The sequence below is a fragment of the Amblyraja radiata genome, chromosome 8 (genome assembly GCF_010909765.2).
Source record: "Amblyraja radiata isolate CabotCenter1 chromosome 8, sAmbRad1.1.pri, whole genome shotgun sequence".
Lineage (NCBI taxonomy): Eukaryota > Metazoa > Chordata > Chondrichthyes > Rajiformes > Rajidae > Amblyraja > Amblyraja radiata.
The window spans coordinates 35,109,472-35,136,727 of NC_045963.1; the positions used below are offsets into that span (position 1 = coordinate 35,109,472).

At 46.0% G+C, this 27,256-nt stretch overlaps 1 protein-coding gene across 2 annotated transcripts in view; it reads right to left on the bottom strand.

Moving 5' to 3' along the window:
- plekhh2 (pleckstrin homology, MyTH4 and FERM domain containing H2) overlaps positions 1-27,256 on the bottom strand; it is an 85,614-nt gene that overhangs the window by 40,562 nt on the left and 17,796 nt on the right. For both annotated transcript variants that reach the window (XM_033025545.1, XM_033025546.1), the window contains exons 3-6: positions 9,762-9,824; positions 8,532-8,681; positions 3,924-4,007; positions 2,669-2,750 (exon numbers count right to left, since the gene is read on the bottom strand). In XM_033025545.1, the coding sequence (XP_032881436.1) occupies positions 2,669-2,750; positions 3,924-4,007; positions 8,532-8,681; positions 9,762-9,824 (379 nt within the window). The remainder of the gene's footprint in view (positions 1-2,668; positions 2,751-3,923; positions 4,008-8,531; positions 8,682-9,761; positions 9,825-27,256) is intronic.

The following is a 27,256-nucleotide window of genomic DNA, read 5'->3' on the forward strand; positions in this document are numbered from 1 at the left end:
CGAGTGCCCCCAAGCTTGGGGGGGGGGAGGAGGAAAGGGGGGGTGGAGGGGGGGGGGGGGGGCAGGAGAGGGGGGGGGGTGGAGGAGGAGGGGGGGGGGAAGGGGGGGTGGAGGTGAGGGGGGGGGAGAGGGGGGGTGGAAGGGGCCCTCCCTCTCTGCCCCCCCTCCCTCTCTGCCCCCACTCCCTCTCTGCCCCCCCCCTCTCCTCCCCCCCCTCTCTGTCCCCACCCCCCCTCTCTGTCCCCCCCCCCCTCTCTCTGTCCCCCCCCCCCCTCTCTCTAGGGAGTGGTGAATATTGGGACCGATGGGTAAGTGGTGGAGTATTGCATTCGGGAACCAGTCCTCCCCTGTGACGCCTTGCGCCTCCCCCCCCCACCCCTCAATCTCTACTCCCCTCTCTCTTCCCCCCTCCCCCCTTTCCAACCCCCCCTCTCTAGCTGCACCTGCACAGTTGGGGGTTATGCGTGAGTGGATAGGGCGGGGGATGGGGTAAAAGAAGCGAATGAATTATAGTAATATAATATCAAGCGGGGGGGGGTTAGTGTGTGTGACACCGAAGGCCGCCCCCCCCCCCCCCCCCCCGCAACCGCGCGTTGAGGGGACGGGACCCAACGGGTCCCCCTTGGTCTAGTTTGTATTTTAATCTTTCACTTAATATGCATTGAGATGAAAAATCACACAACTCCAGAACAAAATATAGATCTCTCTTTACTTTTCATTTTAAGCATTTTTTGTCAGGTACAAGGGGCATAATTCAACTTTGGGAAGTCGGAATGATTATTCCTCGTGGAATAATATGTTGTCATGAAGCTTCTAATGCTAAAGGCAGTATTTTCACCAATAGCAATATTAGATATTCCAATCACTTGGTCAAATAATAAACAAGTGACAGTAAATAATCAAATACGTAAACACCAACTCTTGCGGCCATAGTTTAATCTAGAGATACAATATGGAAACAGGCTCTTCGGCCCACGGAGTCCGCACCGTCCAATGATCACCTGTTATCCCGGTTTCGCAGCCTACACACTAGTGGCAATTTACAGAAGCCAATAAACCTACTAACCCGCACGTATTTTGGATGTGGGAGGAAACCGGAGCACCCGGAGAAAACCCACGTGGTCACAGGGAGAACGTGCAAATTCCGTACAGACAGCACCTGCAGTTAGGATTGAGCCCGGGACACTGGCGCTGTAAGACAGCAACTCTACCACCGTGCCACCTTTATTGATGACCTTATATCAGAACTTTACTGCTACGTGGAATGAATTATAAAACAATTTGGGAGGGAAATAAGCAGTTTGAATGGAACTGAATGGAATAAAGCTACCAGCCCATGAGAGATTCTTGACTTTACCTCCAAGAGTCACTAAACACAAGTCAGACCCTACTGCACTAGATAGTTTTGGATTCCACCCTTCCCCATTCAGAAAGGCCAAACAGCTGGGATGACCCATCAAGTGGGAATGTTTCTACTCAACGTTCCACAGGGTGATGTTGAGCAGACACAAGGAAGTTTGCGAATGGAAATTGTGGCAGAAGGCAACAGCCCAGATTGGTTTGTCAGCATACACACTCATTTTACATCAACTTTGTTGGTGGCATGGAGGCGCAGTGGTAGAGGTGCTACCTTACAGCACCAGAGATGCGCGTTCGATCCCGACTACAGGCGCTGTCTGTACAGAGTTTGTACGTTCTCCACGTGACCGCGTGGGTTTTCTCCGACACTCCAAAGATGTACAGGTTAGTAGATTAATTGGCTTGGTATAAATGTAAATTGTCCCTCGTGTATGTATGATAGTGTTAATGTGCGGGCATCGCTAGTCGGTGTGGACTCGGTGAGGTGAAAGGCCTGTTCCCGCGCTGTATCACTAAACTAAACCCAAGTATTCACTTTTTTTAAAAAGCAGCTTCACAGAGCGCTGGATGAACATCAGGTATCATCTGAGGGGGGGTAATGGACACGTGACCTTCAAGTCCAGCCCACCTTTTACACCAAATCTACTTCAAAACATTCCTATAAATTGAAGAAAATAATATTAATTCAAGCATCGCAACATGGAACTGCAGATGCTCGAGTAACTCAGCACGTCAGGCAGCATCTCTGGAGAACGTGGATAGATAACATTTTGGGTCAGGCCCCTTCTTCAGACAGGAACTGCAGTTGCAACTCTCGCAAGAACTGCAGATGCTGGTTTATTTAAAAAATGATAGAAAGTGCTGGAGTAACTCAGTGAGTCAGGCAGTATCTCAGAGAACATGGATAGGTGACGTTTTGGGTCAGGACCCTTCTTCAGATTGATTGTAATAGGGGGGAGAAAACTGGAAAAGAGAGATGGGGTGGGAGGAGAGGCAGGACAACGCCTGGTGAGTGATAGGTGGATGCAGGTGAGGGGTGGGGGGGACTGATTGGCAGGTGGGTGGAGCAAGTTTTGCAGGCAAGAATGCCGTAACAAAAGGAGCAAATGTTAGGTTAATTTTTGCATACATTGGTATCATTAACTTCCACCTTGCAGAATCCAAAGGCATACCAAGGGAAAATGAATATATTCCACATATCCGAGGCACTTATCCGACATCATTACTATATTTGTAACAGTACAGTGCCGACAGTGCTGTACTATAAGGGTAGAGTGCTGGATTTATCAGTGAATCGCACTATTTATACCTTGTAGCTTTGTCTGAAGGATCTGGATATGTTCCACTTGTTGTTGATTGATAAATTTAATATTTTGATTTTCAATTTCAAGCTACAAATAAAGTAAATATTAGTGTGTTACTAAATCCTGTATTACTCCACATTATAACATCCAATTAGTTAATACTTACTGAAAATGCTTATCAAAAATAAACTATGTAACATTTATGACTTTAGTTTTTAGTTTAGAGTTAAAGATACAGCATGGAAGCAGGCCCTTCGGCCCATCGACCACACCAATCAATCACCCATTTACACTAGTTCTATATTATTCCACCTCAACCACTCCCTACACACTAGAGGCAATTTTACAGGGGCCAATTAACCTACAAACCCTCATGTCTTTGGGATGTGGGAGGAAGCCAGGGCACGGAGTAAACTCACATGGTCACAGGGAGAACGTGCAAACTCCTCACATACAGCTCCCAAGGTCAGGGCCGAACCCGGGTCTCTGGCATTGCCAGGCAGCAGCTCTACCACTTTATTTTTCCAACCTACATTGTAAATAGTTATTAGTCTGGAGTCTTGAGGGAGAAATCACTCATTTTAAAACATCGTGAGGAGTGCAACACTATTGAGGATAGCATCTTTTGCATGAGCTAGTTAGCACAAGCCTGTTCTTCCCTCACAGATGACTGTAAATGATTACATGGCATAAGGTCCTTGAAGTCATGCTAGACTGACAATCTTGTCATTATTCTGTGACTATTGGAACTTACTGTCCACAATTTGTCCATCGTTAACACAATGATTAAAGTTCACAAGTAATTCATTGCTGCAGAAATATTATGGGATGCCTGAAGGTTTTTGAAATCACTTTATACATGCAAATCGTCCTTTAAATTTTCTTTGAGAAACAGAATAATTTTTTTTTAAATCACAGGTTCCATGCCTCAATTAAAAAAAAAAAATGATATATAATCAATCAAATGCAGAACTATATTTGGTAGACAAAAATGCTGGAGAAACTCGGCAGGTGAGGCAGCATCTATGGAGCGAAGGAAATAGGCAACGTTTTGGGTCGAAACCCTTCTTCAGACCCGAAACGTCGCCTATTTCCTTCGCTCCATAGATGCTGCCTCACCCGCTGAGTTTCTCCAGCATTTGTGTCTACCTTCGATTTTCCAGCATCTGCAGTTCCTTCTTAAACAGAACTATCTTTGCATGGGTTGTTCAGAATGCAGTGCTGATCATTTCCTCTGGATATGTAGCATAATCCGAGTACCTCATGCAGCTTCATTGTCACCCAATCTTTGATTTTGGCTGCTTTCTCTTCTATAACTTTGGCCTCCTGCATCCGTAGATGTTTCTGAAATGTAAAAATATATATATATTACGATCTTATTACTGCAGTGTAACACTTCATCCCAACGGGAGAAAACCATGGGTAAAATGCAATTAGTGACAGACAATGGAATCATTAGTATACTTTTCATACATTGTGTGGTGGTATAAATCCAATGTTGGTGAACATGCTTTATTATTCTGCACCTCTTTCAAGAGTACTGGTAGCAAACAATGTATGTTTTCAAATCCAACTCGGGTCAATCGTGTTGAAGAGTTCATTTCTGCTCTCTGGATATGATTTATTTCACAAGCTTGTCTAAGCCTCTTTAATTTCCATTGCTTTGTGCCATTATAGCAGAATTAAAGATCCCCTGGAAGCCGTCAGTAATTGAAATGAACGACGGTCATGTTAGAAGATGTACTGTTCCCAACAGGATTTACAATAGGTAATTGAAGTTAAGCTTCTGCTTTTGGGAGGGGAAACTTAAAACGATAATCAGTCAGAAACTCATCTCTCAGTGCACTCCACTTAAGATAGGAACTAAACATCTGCAATACTTTTTATAGTCAACTAACTTGCCCACAGTGGGATCTGCTCTGAAACATTAGATGTGGTCAATGAACAAGATATCCAACAGTACCTGGCAAGCCCATCAAAACGAAGCATCCCTGCGGTAGGAGTGGGAATTGTATTAAAGAAAGAAACTGAATTAAGACAATTTTAACCATTTTTTGATGAACTCTGATTGATTTCACTGGAATGCCAGAGGTTGAGGGAACACCTGATAGAAGTATAGAAAATTATGAAGCATAGATAGGGTAAACAGAATCTTCTTCCTAGGATGGAAATGTCAAAGACTAGCGGGCATAAGTTGAATGGCGAGGGGAAAAGTTTAAAGGAGATGTGCGGGGTGAGTGTTTTTTTAGACAGAGTGGTAAGTGCCTCGAACACGCTGCCAGCGGTAAAGGAGGAGGCAAATATAATAGTGCCATTTAATATAGTTTTGGATAGGCACATAGATATGCAGGGATTGGAGAAATATGGATCACAAGCAGACAAAGGAGAATAGTTTAATCAGGCATCATGGACATTGTGGGCCAAAGGGCCTATCCCTGTGCTGTACTGTTCTATGCTCAACATCAGCAACCAACTCCCTTTCTCTTCCAATTTTTTTTGTAGTCAGTTAAATAAAGTAAGATGTGCAGAGCTATCATTTCAACAAATGACTGTCCAGGATCTGGCTACCAGCAAAATTTTACATCCCTCATCGGTTGGTAACTTCTGTCTGAAGATGTGTGCATCCTGTATGTCCACCAAACTGGCTAATGGCTAGTCAAGGCTGAACAATAATTGTTGGGTGGCTGGACTCCAAGATCATTGAGCAGACTATCTCAAGATATCATAGTTTCTAATTGTTAGTTGAATTATTCAATATTTGTAAGCATTGAAGGAGAGATAATTGTTAGCAAAAGTAGCTGGGAATTGTGGAATACTGAAGGAAATGAGCAGTTTAAGGACTGCAATCAATTTCCAAGACTTTCACAAGCATCTGAACCAATGTTCGGGATTCAAATTGCCCTTTTTCCAATTGTTTCCTCCTCATCAAATCAGTAATTTGCAGCTGTACTGAATACATTATTTTAGTTTAATGCAATTATTTTTTAGCAGAGAGGAGTTGTCTCCTGATTTGGTTACATATAAATTCAAAATTTGATGTTCCATCATGAGAAAAATCTGATGGTTCGCCCTTCATCCTCCTCTATTGTAGAAACGAAGAACTGCAGATGCTGGTTTATACGAAAGATAGACACAAACTGCTGGTGTAACTCAGAGAGTCCGGCAGCATCTCTGAAAAAGGGTCTGAAGAAGGCTTCTGACCCAAAATATCACCAATACCTTTTCTCCAGAGATGCTACCTCACTCGTTGAGTTACTCCAGCACTTTGTGTGTAACTCCCTCTACTGGCCAGGGAATAATACAGAAGGTGCAGGATCCGTTCATTCCAAAGAAGAAGAAAGATTCCAAGAGGAGTAAGGGGCGACCGTGGCTGACAAGGGAAGTCAGGGGCAGTATAAAAATAAAAGAGAAGTAGAACATAGCAAAGATGAGCGGGAAGCAAAAGGATTGGATAATGTTTAAGGAGCAACAGAAGATAACTGCAATACGGGGAGAAAAGATGAGGTATGAAGGTAAGCTAGCCAAGAATATAAAGGAGGATAGTAAAAGCTTCTTTAGGTATGTGAAGAAAAAAAATTAGTTAAGACCAAAGTTGGACCCTTGAAGACAGAAAAATGTGAATTTATTACGGGGAACAAGGAAATGGCAGATGAGTTGAACAGGTACTTTGGATTCGTCTTCACTAAGGAGGACACAAACAATCTTCCTGATATAGCAGTGGCCAGAGGATCTGGGGTGACGGAGGAACTGAAGGAAATCCACATTACGCAGGAATTAGTGTTGGGTAGACTGATGGGACTGAAGGCTGATAAATCCCCAGGGCCTGATGGTCTGCATCCCAGGGTACTTAAGGAAGCGACTCTAGAAATTGTGGACGCATTGGTGTTCATTTTGGAATGTTCTATAGATTCAGGATCAGTTCCTGTGGATTGGAGGGTCGCTAATGTTATCCCACTTTAAGGAAGGCGGGAGAGAGAAAACAGGGAATTATAGACCAGTTAGCCTGACATCGGTGGTGGGGAAATGCTGGAGTCAATCATAAAAGATGAAATAGTGGCACATTTCGATAGCAGTAACAGGATCGGTCCGAGTCAGCAAGGATTTACACAGGGGAAATCATGCTTGACTAATCTTCTGGAATTATTTGAGGATGTAACTAGGAAAATGGACAAGGGAGAGCCAGTGGATGTAGTGTACCTGGACTTTCAGAAAACATTTGATAATGTCCCACATAGGAGATTAGTGGGCAAAATTAGGGCACATGGTATTGGGGATAAAGTACTGACATGGATAGAAAATTGGTTGGCAGACGGGAAACAAAGAGTAGGGATTAACTGGTCCATTTCAGAATGGCAGGCAGTGACTAGTGGGGTACCGCAAGGCTCGGTGCTGGGACCGCAGCTATTTACAATATACATCAATTATTTAGATGAAGGGATTCAAAGTAACATTAGCAAATTTACAGATGACACAAAGCTGGGTGGCAGTGTGAACTGTGAGGAGGATGCTATGAGAATGCAGGGTGACTTGGACAGGTTGGGTGAATGTGCAGATGCAGTTTAATGTGGATAAATGTGAGGTTATCCACTTTGGTAGCAAAAACAGGAAGGCAGATTACTATCTAAATGGTGTCAAGTTGGGAAAAGAGGAAGTACAACATGATCTGGGGGTCCTTGTTCATCTGTCAATCTTCTTCTTATCGAGTCCACAAACAGGATTAGAAGTTGTTCAGCCAGAGCTGAACACACCTCTCGGCACCTGCACAATGGTGTCTGTCTTGTCGCTTCTTGTGCTTCTTGTGCGTGGTGGTGGAAAGATTGGTGGAAGCAGGGCCGCGACGTGAACGCTCTTTCCTTGACCCCATCTGTCAATGAAAGTAAGCATGCAGGTACAGCAGGCAGTGAAGAAAGCGAATGGCACGTTGGCCTTCATAACAAGAGGAGTTGAGTATAGGAGCAAAGAGGTCCATCTGCAGTTGTACAGGGCCCTAGTGAGACCACACCTGAAGCATTGTGTGCAGTTTTGGTCTCCAAATTTGAAGAAGGACATTCTTGCTATTGAGGGAGTGTAGCGTAGGTTCACAAGGTTAATTCCCGGGATGGCGGGACTGTCATATGCTGAGAGAATGGAGCGGCTGGGCTTGTATACTCTGGAATTTAGGATGAGAGGGGATCTTATTGAAACATATAAGATTATTAAGGGTTTGGACATGCTAGAGGCAGGAAACATGTTCCCGATGTTGGGGGAGTCCAGAACCAGGGGCCAGTTTAAGAATAAGGGGTAAGGCATTTAGAACGGAGATGAGGAAACACTTTTTCACACAGAGAGTTGTGAGTCTGTGGATTTCTCTGCCTCAGAGGGCAGTGGAGGCCGGTTCTCTGGATACTTTCAAGAGAAAGCTTGATAGGGCTCTTAAAGATAGCAGAGTCAGGGGATATGGGGAGAAGGCAGGAACAGGGTACTGATTGTGGATGATCAGCCATGATCACATTGAATGGCGGTGCTGGGTCGAAGGGCCGAATGGCCTACGGTTGCACCTATTTATTGTCTATTGCCTGAATCTGTATCCCATCTGTATTTTCAGCAGGTGTTGATCAGGGATTTTACTATGCATTTGGTTTCAGTTATTTCTTTGCAGTCTAACACTATTAATTAACAGAAGTAAAATGCTGAAGGTCAAATGGAGTTGTGGGATGGAAGAGATAAGGGGTTGTGGAAGATAGCATGGGACAGAATACATGGAGAAATATGGCTTGTGTAGAAGGTTTCAAGGTTTCAAAATATAATGACTAAAAGTTCCAATTTCATATTTAACCAATATCCATTTCAGAGTCACCAAGGAAGGAATTAATGAAGAGGAGCTCCAACCTGTTCATCTAGCTGAAGCTCTAAACGCTGAATGAAGTCATCTTTTTCCACTACAAGGACCTCCAGCTCCTGGCAAATCTTGTACAACTTATTCTCGGACTCACTTGTCTGGATGTTGGCTGCGTTTAGCTTTTCTTCCATAACACGGACCTGTATGTGCAAACCAATTGTTCAAAACAGATTTAATAAACATTTCCATTCTAGAAAAAATATTAATTGCTGGAATACAAACGAAGGAGGCCTGGCTACTGTTGCAAATGCAGGGTGAGATTCATTGTTATCACAGTGACAAATTTCAGACAGGAGCAATTCTTCACTTAGGCAAGCATTTTTTTGCAGAAATATCTTAAACACACTGCAGCCTGTGAGTGTTAAAATGAAAACCAGGACCTCCCAAGGGATGAGGCCTTATTCCCGTTCTGGATTCTTCCATGAGGGAAAACATCCTCTCAGTTTCTTCCCTGAATGAAATCACCACTTTCAGGTAACTAGTTGACTCAACTGCTTGGAAGCAATTCCCATGAAAGGTGTGAACCAATAAAGGGCCTGTCCCACCAGCATGCAATAGCATGCGTCTAGCGCGACCAAACGTGGTCGCTTGAGGCGTACGGCCTCGCGTGGCCGGTCCCACTTCGATCGGCGGAGGCGTATGGAGTTGTGCGGGGCTGGTCCCGACATCGCGCGGGGTTCCAAAAATCTTGCACTGTCCGAAAATCCCGCGCGACAACGGCCTGTCGGCCCGCAGCCGCAATGAGGCCGTACGCAGCGCCTCGACGGGCGAACGCAACGTCTTGACATCGTACGCAGCATCTTGACGCCGTACGCATCGTCTTGATGGCGTACGCGTAGCGCGTGGCGTTGTGCAATTACGTCACCCCCGGCGTGCCACTGCGCAATGACGTCACCGCCCGGCGTGCTGTTGCGTGATGACGTCACCACCCGACGCCGTGCGATGCCCAAATTCAGTCGGCCCGCCTCCTGCCCAGCTGATTGGTGAGTATGATGTCGGGACGAGCCCCGCACAACTCCATACGCCTCCGCGGTTGGAAGTGGGACTGGCCCCGCGAGGCCGTACGCCTCAAGCGACCACGTTTTGTCGCGCTAGACGCATGCAAACGCATGCTGGTGGGACAGGCCCTTAACCAAGCGTTAGGAAGTGACATTGAAGGCATGTAGCTACATTGGAAATGCTGCAGTGTTGTTGAAGAACCAAATATGTTTATACACCACCTGCTGGTTGGCCTTATCGGCACGACGGTTGGCATCCATTACTTGCCTCTCCAGTAGCTGCATCTGAAGAGAAGAAATCACTTTGTCAGTGTGGGGAAGACTGCAAGTTCATTTCCAAAGAAACATTTTAAAACCCCACTGTTGCTTCTGGAGGTATCTTTCTTTATGAGGATTAGGAAAGAAACACTAATCCTATACCATCATAATGCCGGCAAGAGCATTTCGGAATGCGAGGACATAATTTGGTGGTTGCAGTCTTATTTATTTCATTTAACTCAAATATCACTGTACCTTAATTGGTACATGTGACAATTACATTTGAACTTGAATTCAGCTGTTGGCAGACAAGGCTGCAAATTGCATTTATAACACAATACAATGGTCTGTGCAAAACTGTTCGCACTTGGCTTTACACTGTGAAACCAATTTCAATTTCTGGAATAAGTACTTCTCAGGCTAAACAAGTATTTAATTGCCCATCCAGAATTGCCCTTGGGAAGGTGAATGGTGAGAAATTCCTCCAAATATCCTTTCTAAATGTATAACCCAGCGGTATGACATTGACTAGTTAACTAACACACCACAGGAAGGATGTGGAGGCTTGGGAGAATGTGTAGAAGTGGTTCACCACAATGTTGGCTGGATTGGAGTGTATCAGCTATAAGGAGTGGTCGGGCAAACCAGGATTGCTTTCTCTTGAGCACTGGAGGCAATCTGATAGAAAATGATAAGAAGCATTGATGGGGTAGGTAATCAGTCTTTTCCCCAAGGTGGAACTTTCTTCCCTCCAGGCTCATAATCTGCAATTCTTCAAATTTGCCTCACACCTTCCTTTCTTATCTCCAGCCTTTGTTCCAACCATATGCCTCATCTATGCCAACCTATTACCTGCCATGCTTATTGTTGCCTCCCGCTTTTCAGCTTCTCTTCCCAACAATCTGTCTGAAGAAGGGTCTCGACCCAAAATGTCACCTATCCATGTTCTCCAGAGATGCTGCCTGACTGGCTGAGTTACTCCAGCATTTTGTGTCTATCTTCGGTATAAACCAGCATTTGCAGTTCCTGGTTTAAGCTGAGGGCACAGGTTTAAACTGAGAGGAAGAAACTTAAAAGACATGCAAGGCAAGTTTTTGTTTGCACATTACCTACACCTACATTACCTTTAGGTGTCCAGAACATGCTGGCAGGTGGGGTAACAGTATCTAGATTGGCAGTGCAGATACAGTGGGTTGAGGCTGCACTGTTCTAACTTATCTGTTCCATGATGGAATTAATATACAAGTTGAAAAATATATTGTACAGGGTTAAATAGATTGGGAAATATGCGTGGGAGCAAGGAAGAAAATAATAAAGTGGCTCAGACAGGCTGGAAATGTATCTTGCACAACAAAAGGCAGCTGGCCATCTCTGAAAGGCTGCCAGACAGGCCTCATTAATAGAGATGGAGGTTTACTGCTGGAATTTAATTAGCTAAAACTGAGCAGTTTACCAAGAAAAGCAATTCTTGTTTAGAAAGGGCCAGTAATTCATTAGCAAATCATCTTGCGGGATTATCCTATAGGTCCAATTAACAAAGCAGGTTTTTTGGTCTAAAATGAGTAATATGACCCCATCTGACTTAGATTATAGTTTGCTTGAGATCTTCCATTACAAACCGGTCTCTCTTGTAGTTAATTTGTCACAAAAGAGACCTCACGTATTAGGCACTTAATAATAATTACAATAGACAATAGACCTATAGAATAGCCAGCGCCGCCATTCAATGTGATCATGGTTGATCATCCACAATCATTACCCCGTTCCTGCCTTCTTCCCATATCCCCTGACTCCGCTATCTTTAAGTTCTCCAAGTTTGCGGATGACACGAAGCTGGGGGGCAGTGTTAGCTATGAGGAGGATGCTAGGAGGCTGCAAGATGACTTGGATAGGCTGGGTGAGTGGGCAAATGCATGGCAGATGCAGTATAATATGGATAAATGTGAGGTTATCCACTTTGGTGGCAAAAACAGGAAAGTAGACTATCACCTGAATGGTGGCCGATTAGGAAAAGGGGAGATGCAACGAGACCTGGGTGTCATGGTACACCAGTCATTGAAAGTAGGCATGCAGGTGCAGCAGGCAGTGAAGAAAGCGAATGGTATGTTAGCATTCATAGCAAAAGGATTTGAGTATAGGAGCAGGGAGGTTCTACCGCAGTTGTACAGGGTCTTGGTGAGACCACACCTGGAGTATTGCGTACAGTTTTGGTCTCCTAATCTGAGGAAGGACATTCTTGCCATAGAGGGAGTACAGAGAAGGTTCTCCAGATTGATTCCTGGGATGTCAGGACTTTCATATGAAGAAAGACTGGATAGACTCGGCTTGTACTCGCTAGAATTTAGAAGATTGAGGGGGGATCTTATAGAAACTTACAAAATTCTTAAGGGGTTGGACAGGCTAGATGCAGGAAGATTGTTCCCGATGTCGGGGAAGTCCAGAACAAGGGGTCACAGTTTAAGGATAAAGGGGAAGTCTTTTAGGACTGAGATGAGAAAAACATTTTTTACGCAGAGAGTGGTGAATCTCTTGAATTCTCTGCCACAGAAGGTAGTTGAGGCCAGTTCATTGGCTATATTTAAGTTAGATGTGGCCCTTGTGGCTAAAGGGATCAGGGGGTATGGAGAGAAGGCAGGTACAGGATACCGAGTTGAATGATCAGCCATGATCATATCGAATGGCGGTGCAGGCCCAGTTACTTATTACTGGGTGGCCATTCCCCCTCTCAACCCTACTCTGCATCTCAATGAGAACATGCATTTCTGTCTACCCATGCACACTCACTGTAACCTACTATGATCAATGTTCAAGGATAATGTTCAATTAAGAATCTATTTGCACCGTTGTCAATCTATAAATGACATTTAAACATTCTTGGCTATACTACTAGTTCCCAATCTCCTTCAATTTCAAAAACTGTTTTTGTTGACCTTTCCCTCCCCAAGTGGATTATTCACCGACCAAGTTCTTCCTCATTCACTCAACCTGACCATATACCCCAACCTCTCCTGCACTCTCTTTGTATTCTCTTCACCGCTTTTTTTTAAACTTAAGTTTTACATTGTCAACTAACTTCTACACATTACATTCTATCCTTTATCCAAGTCATTGCAATAACGTGTAAATAATTCAGGTCAAGGAAGGTTCCTTGTGGTCTCTCACTCATGGATGCCCACATCAACCTAAAAGACCCAATTCTTTCTACTCTGTTGTCGGTCTATTTAACAATGATCAATTCATAATAATAATAATGGCAATCTCATAAGCCTTAATTTTGTGCAAATCCATTGTGGCACATTTAGAAAATGGAAATACATTACAAGTATCAACACTATCCTGCTCGCCAATCCTTAAAAAGTTTTGTTAAAGACATTTATATCCTTGTAGGTACACAAAATTGCTGGGGAAACTCAGCGGGTGCAGCAGCATCTATGGAGCGAAGGTAATAGGCGACGTTTCGGGCCGAAACCCTTCTTCAGACTGATGGGGGGTGGGGGGGGGGGGGGGGGGGGGAGAAAGAAGGAAAAGGGGAGGAGGAGGAGGAGCCCGAGGGCGGGCGGATGGGAGGGTGGGAGGAGACAGCTAGAGGGTTAAGGAAGGGGAGGAGACAGCAAGGGCTAGCAAAATTGGGAGAATTCAATGTTAATGCCATACGGACGCAAGGTCCCCAGACGGAATATGAGGTGCTGTTCCTCCAATTTCCGCTGTTGCTCACTCTGGCAATGGAGGAGACCCAGGACAGAGAGGTCGGATTGGGAATGGGAGGGGGAGTTGAAGTGCTGAGCCACCGGGAGTTCAGGTAGGTTATTGCGGACTGAGCGGAGGTGTTCGGTGAAACGATCGCCCAACCTACGCTTAGTCTCCCCGATGTAAATCAGCTGACATCTAGAGCAGCGGATGCAGTAGATGAGGTTGGAGGAGATACAGGTGAACCTTTGTCGCACCTGGAACGACTGCTTGGGTCCTTGAATGGAGTCGAGGGGGGAGGTGAAGGGACAGGTGTTGCATTTCTTGTGGTTGCAACGGAAAGTGCCCGTGGAGGGGGTGGTGCGGGAGGGAAGGGAAGAATTGACGAGGGAGTTGCGGAGGGAGCGGTCTTTGCGGAAGGCAGACATGGGGGGAGATGGGAAGATGTGGCGAGTGGTGGGGTCACGTTGGAGGTGGCGGAAATGGCGGAGGGTTATGTGTTGTATTTGCCGGCTGGTGGGGTGAAAGGTGAGGACCAGAGGGACTCTGCCCTTGTTGCGAGTGCGGGGATGGGGAGAGAGAGCAGTGTTACGGGGTATGGATGAGACCCTGGTGTGAGCCTCATCTATGGTGGCGGAGGGGAATCCCCGTTCCCTGAAGAACGAGGACATTTCCGATGCCCTGGTATGGAATGTCTCATCCTGGGAACAGATGCGGCGTAGGCGGAGGAATTGGGAGTAGGGGATGGAGTCTTTACAGGGGGCAGGGTGGGAAGACGTGTAGTCCAGATAGCCATGTGAGTCAGTGGGTTTGTAATGTATGTCGGTCAGGAGTCTGTCCCCTGCGATGGAGATGGTGAGGTCAAGGAATGGTAGGGAAGTGTCGGAAATTGTCCAGGTGTATTGGAGTGCCGGATGGAAGTTGGTGGTGAAGTGGATGAAGTCAGTCAGTTGTGTGTAGGTGCAGGAGGTGGCCCCAAAGCAGTCGTCAATGTAACGGAGGTAGAGGTCGGGGATGGGGCCCTGGTACGTCTCGAACAAGGATTGTTCAACGTACCCGACAAAGAGGCAGGCGTAGCTGGGGCCCATGCGTGTGCCCATAGTTACGCCTTGTGTTTGGAGGAAATGGGAGGAGTCAAATGTAAAGTTGTTGAGGGTGAGGACCAACTCCGCTAAGCGGAGGAGAGTGTCAGTGGCTGGGTATAGGTTGCTCCTCTGGTCGAGGAAGAACCGGAGGGCTCCGAGGCCATCCTGGTGGGGGATGGAGGTGTAGAGTGACCGGACATCCATGGTGAAGATGAGGGGGTGAGGGCCCAGAGAGTGGAATGCGTGGAGGCGGCGGAGAGTGTCTGAGGTGTCTAGAACATAGGTGGGGAGGGATTTGACCAAGGGGGATAGGATGGAGTCAAGGTATGTGGAGATGAGTTCGGTGGGGCACGAACACGCAGAGACAATGGGTCTGCCGGGAGAGCCGGGTTTGTGGATTTTGGGGAGAAGGTAAAAACGGGCCGTGCGGGGCTGGGGAACGATGAGGTTGGAAGCTTGGTCGGGCAGGGCTTGGGAATTGATGAAGTCGGTGATGGTGCTAGAAATGGTGGCCTGGTGCTCGTCAGTGGGGTCATGGTCCAAGGGTAAGTAGGAGGAGGTGTCCGAGAGTTGGCGCGTGGCATCGGGGAGACTAAGCGTAGGTTGGGCGATCGTTTCGCCGAACACCTCCGCTCAGTCCGCAATAACCTACCTGAACTCCCGGTGGCTCAGCACTTCAACTCCCCCTCCCATTCCCAATCCGACCTCTCTGTCCTGGGTCTCCTCCATTGCCAGAGTGAGCAACAGCGGAAATTGGAGGAACAGCACCTCATATTCCGTCTGGGGACCTTGCGTCCGGATGGCATTAACATTGAATTCTCCCAATTTTGCTAGCCCTTGCTGTCTCCTCCCCTTCCTTAACCCTCTAGCTGTCTCCTCCCACCCTCCCATCCGCCCGCCCTCGGGCTCCTCCTCCACCTCCCCTTTTGCTTCTTTCTCACCCCCCCACCCCCCATCAGTCTGAAGAAGGGGTTTGGCCCTAAGCATCGCCTATTTCCTTCACTCCATAGATGCTGCTGCACCCGCTGAGTTTACCCAGCAATTTTGTGTACCTTCGATATTCCAGCATCTGCAGTTCCCTTTTGAACACTTTATATCCTTGTAGTTTAGTTTAATTTATTGTCACGTGTACAAAGGTACAGTGATAAGCTTCGTACAACCACGCAGACAGCGTTCAATCATCATGTGTCTTTTGAAGTTCTTGGTTACTTGGTCCTCCAAAATATTCCAACTGGAATTTAAACTGGAGGTGGTGAAGGGAGGGATTAAGCCAGGAAGGGTTATTGGGAAGAAAGTGCTACTTTAAATTTAGTTGCATCTGGTTGGGTAACTATAGTTTGGTGGAGATTATTCCATGCTTTAATTGTGCGTGGGAAGAATTAAGAAGTTACCTGTTACCCATGAATTCTTGCCACAAAATTAGCTTCTAGATCGACATTTTCTAATTCACTCTTTTAGAAAGGATGAAGCGATATTAACTGCTATTGATGATATTAACTGTGTTTTTGAGGCAGGGTCCACCACTTTCTGCAGCTTCCTTCGTTCATGGATATGGTGGAATCAAGCCATGATGTCACCAGTCAGTACGCTCTCTCCACCATACACCTGGCGAAGTTAGTTAGAGTATTTGGTGTCAGACCACAGCTCCTCAATCTTCACAGGAACCAGAGGCATTGATGAGCTTTCTTTGCGCTTGGATCAATGTGCCCCAGGACAGATCTTCAATGATATACACACTAGGAATTTGAAGTTGTTGATTCCCCACTGCCATTCCGTCAATGAAGACAGGTTTGTGGATCCGTGGATTTCCTTTCCCTGAATTGAAAAATCAGTTCCTTAGTCCTGCATTCCAACACATCACAAATTTTGCAAGAAAAATTAGATTAAGCGAAAAGGTGGCCGAGAAATTTTAGTTTTAAACCTTTAATCTTCTTATGCTCTTGATCCTACATGAGTAAGATGTAATTAGAGGCAGAGTAAATCAGTTGGATCAGAATTACACTTACTGCTCGTTTCCAAGTGCTTATTCACAAGTTCATCTCAAGGTCAGTTGCAGATAAACTACAACTAGGGAAAGCTGTGCGTTTGTTTATAACGTACAAAACTGTAAATGAGCAGACCGATTACCTGTGCCTTTATTGCTGGCAAACCATTGCAACACTGCAGGGAGCAAACCAATGAGTTATCACTGACTCAGTTAAAGAAAGTATATCTTAGAAATTCAAATGAGGCTGAAGTTGAACATTTTGAGAAGATGGGTGCATATTTGCAAGTACAGGTCCATCACTGATTTTTGAGCCTTTCTGGATTATCCGTTTTGCTGGATCAACATGGGTCACGGGCTCCAAGAGGAGTCCAACGGTACTGGAATGGTCCTCCTAGGCAGCCGAGAGATCAGCCGGCTGGAGTTCCAGAGCTGTGGCCTCAGGGGGAAAATTTGATCTGCCAACTGGCGCAAAAGACCCGATGAGTGAGGTGGAGATCGGTCGCCTAACCCGTCTTAGGCGCCATGTTTTTGGGAGTTGGGGGACTTCGGGGGGGGGGGGGGGGGGTGAGGGAGGATTTCAAGTGTACTCTCGTAATTTTGTACGCATTTTAAAAAAGTGCCGGACCACCAGTTGTTGGAAAATCAGTGGTGGACTTGTACTGATCCAAAGGGTTCGATATCCAAGGCACCAGCTGCAGAGGATTTGAATGAATGAATAAGTTTATTGGCCAAGTATTCACATACAAGGAATTTGCCTTGGTGCTCCGGTGGCAAGTGACAACGATATACAGTGACAGTTAGTAATGACATACAACATTAAACATTAATAATAAAACATTATTGATTAAACATGTGAATTAAGTAAAATACTAGAGCAAAAGGAGGCTACAGATTTTTGGTTATTGAGTAGAGCTACAACTTTGGAAAAAAGCTGTTTTTATGTCTGGCTGTGGCAGCTTTGACAGTCGCCTTCCCGAGGAAAGTGATTCAAAGAGTTTGTGGCCAGGGTCAGAGATGATCTTACCCGCTCGCTTCCTGGCCCTTGCAGTGTACAGTTCATCAATGGAGGAAAGGTTGCAGCCAATAACCTTCTCAGCTGATCGGATGATTCGCTGCAGCCTCCAGATGTCGCTTGGTGGCTGAGCCAAACCAGACCATGATGGAGAAGGTGAGGACAGACTCTACGATGGCCGTATAGAATTGGACCATCATTGCCTGTGGCAGATTGTGCTTCCTCAGCTGCCGCAGGAAGTACATCCTCTGTTGTTCCTTTTTGACTGTGGAGTCGATGGTAGCCCCCCATTTAAGGTCCTTGGAGATGATGGTTCCCAGGAATTAAAAGACTCCATAGATATGACTGTGGTGTTGTTGACGGTGAGTGGGGTGAGGAGAGGAGGAGCTCTCCTAAAGTCTGCTATCAATTCTACAGTCTTAAGAGCATTGCGCTCCAGGTTGTTGCGATGGCCCCAGGCCGCCAGCTGTGTCACTTACTGTCTGTAGGCAGATTCCTCCCCATCCTGGATCAGTCCAATCAGGGTTGTGCATTCACAAACTTGAGAAGCTTGACAGAGGAATCTGTGGAAGTGCAGTCATTGGTGTAGAGAGAGTAGAGGAGAGGGGAGACTACGCAGCCTTGCGGTGCTCCTATGCTGAGGGTTTGCGGGTCCAAGATGTGCTTTCCCAGCCTCACATGCTGCTTCCTGTCTGACAAGAAGCTGGTGATCCACCGAAGGAGTGTTTCAGGCACAGTCAACTCGGAAAGTTTGGAGTGTAGTACCTCTGGCACAATGGTGTTGAATGCAGAGCTAAAATCAACAAACATGCGAGGATCCTCGCATAGGTCCCCTGGCGGTCTAGGTGCTGGAGGATGAAGTGCAGGCCCAGATTGACTGCGTCATCCATAGATCTATTGGCCCGATATGCAAACTGCAGAGGGTCCAGCAGAGGGTTTGTGATATTTTTCAGCTTGGCCAGCACAAGTGCGACGGGCCTGTAGTCATTAACACCAGTAATCCTTGCCTTTTTGGGTACAGGGACAATAGTGGAGACTTTGAAGCAGGCAGGGACAGTACAGGTTTGCAGGGACTGGTTGAAAATGTCTGTAGACCAGTGCCAGTTGTTCAGCACAGAGCGTAGGGAGGGGGAGGGGGGGGGGGGGAGGGGAACATTGACCGGTCCTGGAGATTTCTGGCTTTTCTGTCTTCTGAACAGCCTCTCCACCTCCTCTATTTTTATTGTTGATGAAGAAATTATGTTTTGCAGCACGGAGGGGATGGGTAATTGGGTGTGAAGTGGTGATTGTAGTGGGGTGGGTGGGAAAGGGTCCAGTCTTTCCAGACTGGAGTCATGCTTTAAGTAGGTGTGAAGTGGTGATTGGGGAGGAGTGGGTGTAGAAAGGTCCAGTCTTTGTAGACTGGGGTCAGGCTGTGAGTGGGTGTGAAGTGTTGGTTGGGGTGAGAAAGGGTCCAGTCTTGCTTTAAGTAGGTGTGAAGTGGTGAATGGGAAGGAGAGGGTACAGGGTCCAGTCTTTGCAGACTGGGGTTCTGGCTGTGTTTGTTGGGAGGGGGTACCAGGGTTACGTTTCTGCTTGTCAAATCTGCAGTAGGTCGTTGGTCAGCTGACGATTGCCCAAAGAGCGGGGGGCTTTCCTCTTGTAGCTGGTGATTTCTTGTAGGCCCTTCCAAACTGAAGAAGAGTCACTAGCTGAGAAATTGCTCCTCAGCTTCTCAGAGTACCTTTCCTTGGCAGTTCTGATTCCTCTTCTCAGCTTGTACTTGGCCTGCCTGTAGAGGTCTGCATCCCCGCTCCTGTAGGCCTCCTCTTTAGACTGTCGGAGCTGTCTGAGTTCTGCAGTAAACCAGGGCTTGTCGTCGTTGAACCAGGTCCGGGCACTAGTTGGAATGCAACTGTCCTCACAAAAGCTGACATATGATGATACAGTGTCTGTATACTCATCGAGTAACTGCAATACTCATTGCAGTATGAGGGCACAGGTTTCCAAACAATACTGATGACCGATCATTTGCTGGCAACTGTAGCCCATCACCAAGCTTGTCTACAACGAGTTTAGTTTATTTGTGTCATGTGTGCTGAGGTACAATGAGAAGGTTTTGTTTGCGAGCAGTGTGTAAAAAAGACTATACATGAATATAATCAAACCGTACAAGGTGCAGATGAAGAATACAGCGCACAACTTTCAGTGCAAGATACACACTAGAGTCCGATTAATGATCAATGGTCCTCATTGAGGTAGAGCAACCGAGAGAAACCCACGTGGTCACAGGGAGAACGTGCAAACTCCACAAAGGCAGCACCTGTGGTCAGGGCGCAACTCACGTCTCTGGGCAGGCAGCATCTCTGGATCTCACTGATGAAGGGTCTCGACCTGAACCTATTCCTTCTATCCAGAGATGCTGTCTGGCCTGTTGAGCTACTCAAGCACTTTGTGTCTATCTTCGTGTGCATCTGCAGTCCCTTCGTACAACACCAGATCTCTGGGCACCATGAGGCAGCAACTCTACCAGCTGTGCACTGTGCCACCTGGTGTTTGAAATTATAAAATGGATTTCATGAAATTACAGAATAGAGATGCCATTTCCTTTTGCCTAGCTTTTCAAAACCTAGCTAAAATCAGGAGTGGAATCAAGGGAGAGGCGAAGCATGAAATTACCTCATAAAAAAATATTACAACTGATAGACGTTTTTCAAAATAGACTTCAATGGATTCTGATCGGGTATCAAAGGGCGGACAAAATACAGATTAACGGATTGACTCCAAATTAACCGTGACCCAAAAGTGCCAAAACAGACTGGAAGATGAATTACATATACCTGTTCCTATTTTCTGACACTTAAAATGCTTATGACTGAAACTTAAGTCTCAAAGAACCCATCTGTTTATTTAGCCAGGTGCAGGTCGATAGGCATTTTAAATTTTCAAGTACTGTAGTTTACATTTTCTTTTATTTTTATGTACAAGCTGGATTAAGATTAGTATTAAGATAAATTTGCTTAACTGGTTTTCCTTTCCATTGAGAAACAAACTGTAACATGAATGTTGAGTTGAAATACAGAAAATGCTATTTCTTTCAATGCCCCACTTTAAAAAACAATCACTAATGATTTGGATTAACGTAATAAACTCAGGGGCGGCATGGTAGCGCAGCGGTAGAGTTGTTGCCTTACTGCGCCAGAGACCCCGGTTCGATCCTGAGCACGGGTGCTATCTGCAAGGAGTTTGTACGTTGTCTGTGCAAGTTTTCTCCGGGTGCTCTGGTTAACTCCCACGCTCCAAAGATGTGCAGGTCTGTAGGATAAATGGCTTTGGTAAATTGTCCCTCGTCTGTATGATATGGTAAGTGTATGGGGATCGATGGTCGGCATGGACCCGGTGTGCTGAAGGGCCTGCTTTTGTGCTGTATCTCTAAACTAACCTAAATACTGAGAGTTTTATTGTAGTTTTGTATGAGTGAATGGCTCATACCCTAAAGTAGCCTCTCAGCATGTCATCCGTACATACACACAGAACTCCATTCCCAATGAAGGGCCCCTTGTTAAACTCTGCCTTCCTTTCATTACAACCTGCCTTCAGCCAACAACTACATCATTCCACAGATTCCTACAGCAACCGTACACAGATAGCAACTCAAATAAGCGCAGCAGCAAAATATCTTTCAGTCAAAAACGATGCAATTATGATATAACTAAATTATATATGATATAACTAACCGGGGATTTCAACAAAGCCAACCTGAAGAAATTGCTCCCTAACTTCCACCAACATGTCTCCTGCAGCACCAGAGGATCAAACAGCCTCGACCACTGCTACACGACCATCAAAGACGCCTATCGCTCTATCCCTCGCCCTCACTTCGGTAAATCCGACCATACCGCGGTGCTGCTTCTTCCTGCCTAGGCAGCAATTAAAGAGCGCACCCCGAGAGGTGAGGACTGTACAGAGCTGGTCGGGGGGGGGGGGGGGGGGGGGGGGGCTAAGAGGAACAACTCCAGGACTGTTTGGAGTCTGTAGACTGGGCAATGTTCATGGACTCAGCAACGGACCTGAACGAATACGCTACAGTCGTTACAGACTTCATAAAGAAATGTGTGGAGGACTGCATCCCAACAAAAACCTTCCAAGTGTTTCCTAACTAGAAGCCTAGGATGAACCATGAGATCCGCACTCTTCTGAAGACCAGACACCGGGCATTCAGGTCTGGAGATACAGAGGTCTACAAGAAGTCCAGATACGACCTTGGTAAGGCCATCAAACAGGCCAAAAGGGACTTTTGCTCCAAGTTGGAGGATGAGACAGATGTTCGGCAACTGTGGCAGGGTTTGAATGCAATCACCTCCTACAAAGCCAAATCAGGAGGCAGCTCAATTGTCAGCGAAGCATCACTCCCTGACGAACTCAATGCGTTCTACACACACATTGATAGGGAGAACACTGATGTGCCTTCCCGAGCCCCCATTCGCTGTGATTTCAGTCAGTCACAGAGGCCGACGTCAGAAGATCCTTCTGGGGGGGTGAAACCTCGGAAAGCGCCTACCCGTTGGTATACCCGGTCGTGTTCTAAAAACCTGTACGGACCAACTGGCTGGAGTTTTTATGGACATTTTCAACCTCTCACTTCTGAGATCTGAGGTTCCCACCTGCTTTAAAAGGGCATCAATTAGACCAGTGCAGAAGAAGAGCAAGGTGACGTGCCTCAATAACTATCGACCAGTGGTACTAACGTCTGTGGTGATGAAGTGCTTTGAGAGGTTAATTATGGCGCATACTAACTCCTACCTCGACAAGAACCTCGACCCACAGCAGTTCGCTTACTGCCACAACAGATCAATGGTGGATGCGATCTCACTGGCTCTCCACTCCACTCTGGACAACTTGGACAACAAAAACTCATATGTCAGGCTGTTATTCATTGACTACAGCTCGGCATTTAATACCATTATTCCCTCCAAGCTGGTTACCAAGCTCTCAGATCTGGGTCTCTGCGCATCCCTCTGCAATTGGATCCTCGACTTCCTCATCCACAGACCACAGTCTGTCCGTATTGGTGGAAATGTGTCATTCTCGATAACAATCAGCACGGGAGCACCTCAAGGCTGCTTGCTCAGCCCCCTGCTTTAGAAACATAGATAGAAACATAGAAAGTAGGTGCGAGAGTAGACCACCAGGTCCGTCGAGCCCGCACCGCCATTCGCTCATGGCTGAACACTAAACAGACACACTTACCTACAAACAGTAGACACAAGACACAGAACACAAGACACTACCCTCCCCTTTATACCGCTATCACCCCTCTCCACCCCAAGAACCGCGTGATCTCCTGGGGGAGGCAAAAAAACGGATAAAAACCCAGGTCCAATTCGGGAAAAAAATCCGGGAAATTCCTCTCCGACCCCTTTGCTTTACTCACTCTATACTCATGACTGCGTAGCCAGATATAGTGCGAACTTCATCATCAAGTTCGCCAACGACTCCACTGTTGTGGGACGAATCACTGATGGGGACGAGTCAGAGTATAGAAGTGAGATTGACCGATTGACCAAATTGTGCCAACACAATAACCTGGCTCTCAACACCAGCAAAACCAAGGAACTGATTGTGGACTTTGGAAGGGGTAGGATAGGGACCCACAATCCCGTTTATGTCAACGGGATGTTGGTGAAAAGGGTCAAGAAATTCAAATTCTTGGGCGTGCATATTTCCGAAGATCTTTCCTGGTCCCAGCACACTGATGCAATTATAAAGAAAGCACATCAGCGCTTCTATTTCCTGAGAAGATTACGGAGAGTCGGTATATCAAAGAGGACTCTCTCGAACTTCTACAGGTGCACAGTAGAGAGCATGTTGACCGGTTGCATCGTGGCCTGGTTCGGCAACTTGAGCATCCAGGAGCGGAAAAGAATGCAGAAAGTTGTGACCACTGCCCAGTCCATCATCGACTCTGACCTCCCCACCATCGAAGGGATCTATCACAGTTGCTGCCTCAAATAGGCTGCCAACGTCATCAAGGACCCACACCATCCTGGCCACACACTCATCTCTCCGCTGCCATCAGGTAGAAGGTACAGGAGCGTGAAATCTGGTACATCCAGGTTCAGGAACAGCTTTTTTCCCCCAAAGCCATCAGGCTGTTAAACTCGCCATCAAACAAACTCTGAACTATAACAGCCTATTGCACTTTATCTGTTTATTTATGTGTATATATATGGTCTATGGTCTATAGACACACAGAACTGTTCTGTATTTATGCTTACAATATTCTGTTGTGCTGCAGCAAGCAAGAATTTCATTATCCTATCTGGGACACATGACAATAAACTCCCTTGACGTGACGCAAAATGTTTTAATGTGTTCAAATTAAGCTATAATATGTACAATGCATTGCATGGGTTAGTAGGATTGTGGCAGAGCAGACGGTTCTAACTTCTCTCTTACCCGTGTTATTTGATGCTCTGCAAATAGTTAAATGTGTGGTTGTTTTGAAGAGCAAACAAGGTTTATGTGGCTGAATTCACAGCATTTTTCTGAGAAATTGCAAGATGCAATGGGCAATGTGTCAGACAACTGTGTCAGTGCACTGCAACTCCAATCTGAAGGAAATGAATGCAAGTTTAATCATTGTCCTTCATCTTCAGACTGTCCATGCAAGCCACCAACCTCAAATATTCAGAAACAGCACATTACCAGCAAGTAAGAGCAGAATATGGAAACATAGAAAATAGGTGCAGGAGTAGGCCATTCGGCCCTTCGAGCCTGCACCGCCATTCATTATGATCATGGCTGATCATCCAACTCGGTATCCTGTACCTGCCTTCTCTCCATACCCCCTGATCCCTTTCGCCACAAGGGCCACATCTAACTCCCTCTTAAATATAGCCAATGAACTGGCCTCAACTACCTTCTGTGGCAGAGAATTATTCCAGAGATTCATCACTCTCTGTGAAAAAATGTTTTTCTCATCTACCGAGATGAGACCCCTTGTTCTGGATTTCCCCAACATCGGGAACAATCTTCCTGCATCTAGCCTGTCCAACCCCTTAAGAATTTTGTAAGTTTCTATGTCCCCCCTCAATCTTCTAAATTCGAGCGAGTACAAGCCGAGTCTATCCTGTCTTTCTTCATATGAAAGTCCTGCTATCCCAGGAATCAGTCTGGTGAACCTTCTCTGTACTCCCTCTATGGCAAGAATGTCTTTCATATATTTTAACAACAGAGAAAAGACATGGATAGGATAGATTTGGGGGGGATATGAGCCAAGTGTGGATGGGGCATGTTGGTCGGCATGGGCAAAGTTGGGCCGAAGGGCTTGTTTGCACACTGTATGTCTCTACGACTCTCTATGACAATAAGCCAAATAAGCCAGCTCACTTTTGTTGGATCCAAATTCAGTGGTAGCACGATGATACATCTGGTAGAGCTGCTACCTCACAGCGCCAGAGACCCGGGTTCGATCCTGACCTCAAGTGCTCTCTGAGTGGAGTTTGCACGTTCTTCTTGTGACTGCTCTGGTTTCTCCCACATCGCTAAGACCTGTGAGTTTGTAGGTTACTCCTGGCGTGTGCAATGTGGATGCAAAAGTGGGATAACATCGAACAAGTGTGAATGGGTGATCCGTTGTCAGTGTGGACTTGATGGGCTGAAGGGGCCTGTTTTCATGTTATATCTTTCAATTAATCATTCAAAGGCCATGTTCAGCCAGAAATACTAATTGGACACTCAATGGATAGGATGTTCAAATATTTACAGAGGCTTGAATTGTAGCCGTTTACAACTGAGATTCATGGGAATTTCTTCTTGCAGAGGATGACAAATTTCTCAATCACAGTTTTTTCTATCCCTAGAATCCCATACTAGATGGATGTGGAGGTGATGAGGATGCAATTGATGAGGACGTAAAAGGTAGATGCATCTTTGATAGATCAGGGAATTCAGGGCTGTGGGAATCTGACAGAAAGGAGATGTCAGATGAAGGCTGGGATAAATGATGTTCGGAAGTTTCCACCTCCTCTTTGCTTATCTTTTCATATCTTCAGAATGTGTACATTCATTATTTGTGTCCAGGCCCGATGTGAGAACGGGGTACCTGCACAATATACTCGGTGAAATACTAAAGTTAAATTCCACAAAATAAAAATTAAAAGTTGGAACACTGTCATGTTGTGTAATGAAATGGTTAAAAAGAGTTTGTGGACACAGGACAATGGAGATACTGGGATCTTGAGCAAAATAGATGCTGGAGAAACTCAGTGTCTGTGGAGGGAGTGGTCAGGTCCCTGAAGCTGATGAAGGGTCACGATTCAGAATGTCTATCAACTCCAGTTACTGTCTGATCTGCCAAATTCCTCCACCACATTGTTGAATGAATGATAACTTTATTGTCACATGTGACAAGTCACAGTGAATTTCTTTGCTTGCATACCTTGCCATGGTATGCAATAGTCGCCCATGAAGGGCGCTTATAAAGTTACAAATCTCCACTCCCCCCCAGTTCCCCCTTTGCTCTCCCCCCACCTTTACGGCGGTTGCCCCGCGCCGGGTCCTCCGTTGTCCACTCTTCCTCCCCCTCCCTTATAGTGGTCCTCCCCCCCCCCCCCATGCCGAATCCCCGTTGCTCTTCCCCCTCCCACACGGCAGTCCCCCCACGCCGGGACCTGCTCAGTTCCTTCCTTTGGCAGTGACGTCCTTACTTCGGGTGTCCGTCTCGTCCGTTGGTTGGCGCCATCATCGCCAGGTCCTCGCCTGAAGCCTCCGTGGGGCCGACCTGGGCCCCAGCCGCAGGCTCCGTCGGTCGCTCCGCCGAAGCCAGCTCCAACCCGTGAGGCTCCACTCCGCTGACCCCGGCTCCGACCCAGCTTCTCCATGGCCACTGGGGAGGCACCGAGACCGTGACGCCTCAATAAAGGCCTCGTGCCACGTACCCATTCGGCAGCCGCAGTCCGGCAGGAAACCTTCTGTTGATTTTTGTAAAAAGTGAGTGTGGCCTAATTTTTTTTTTTTTTTTTAAAAAAGAGTTTTTAATCTGTCTGACTTTATGGGAGGATGCAAGCAAAAGCAATCCATTTTCCCAGAGAGATGAAGGAAATGCCCGGCAGGGAAAGGTTTGATCCATCCAAAACTAGAAAATTCAGCTAAGCGAAAAGCAGAGAAATATATTCAATATTTCTCCATAGATCTGATCACAAAATCTAATTAAATTATTTCAATATATAGCAACCATCAATATTTTAATGTCTAATTTAATAAAATCAAGAAATGAAGACACAAATTAGCAAGTTTTCCTCCATTAAATTGAGGGGGTGGTCGGAAATGAAAGAAGTAATTTCAAGGAACAATTTTCCATAATTTGAGTCAAGCTCACAGACCATGACAACACGATAAGGCAATCATGCGATTGTGAAAAATCAAAGTCTTTGCCGTTCCCAGAATAAACACAATTCTATTATCTACCCTTGGTATCACTTCCTTTATGTTATAATAACACACCAAATGCACAGTGGCTGGATATTATGCTTTATCCTAATTCTTTGGTTGTATGCACAGGGTCAGTGTTGATTTAATCTAACCAGATGACGTTATTTTGGCCTCTGTATCAGCAACATAATGGAGCTGTGCTGTCACAGTCTCCAGCATTACTTCCAAACTAAACTTTTCAGCCAAATCCACTATTTTGTTTACTTACAGCTTT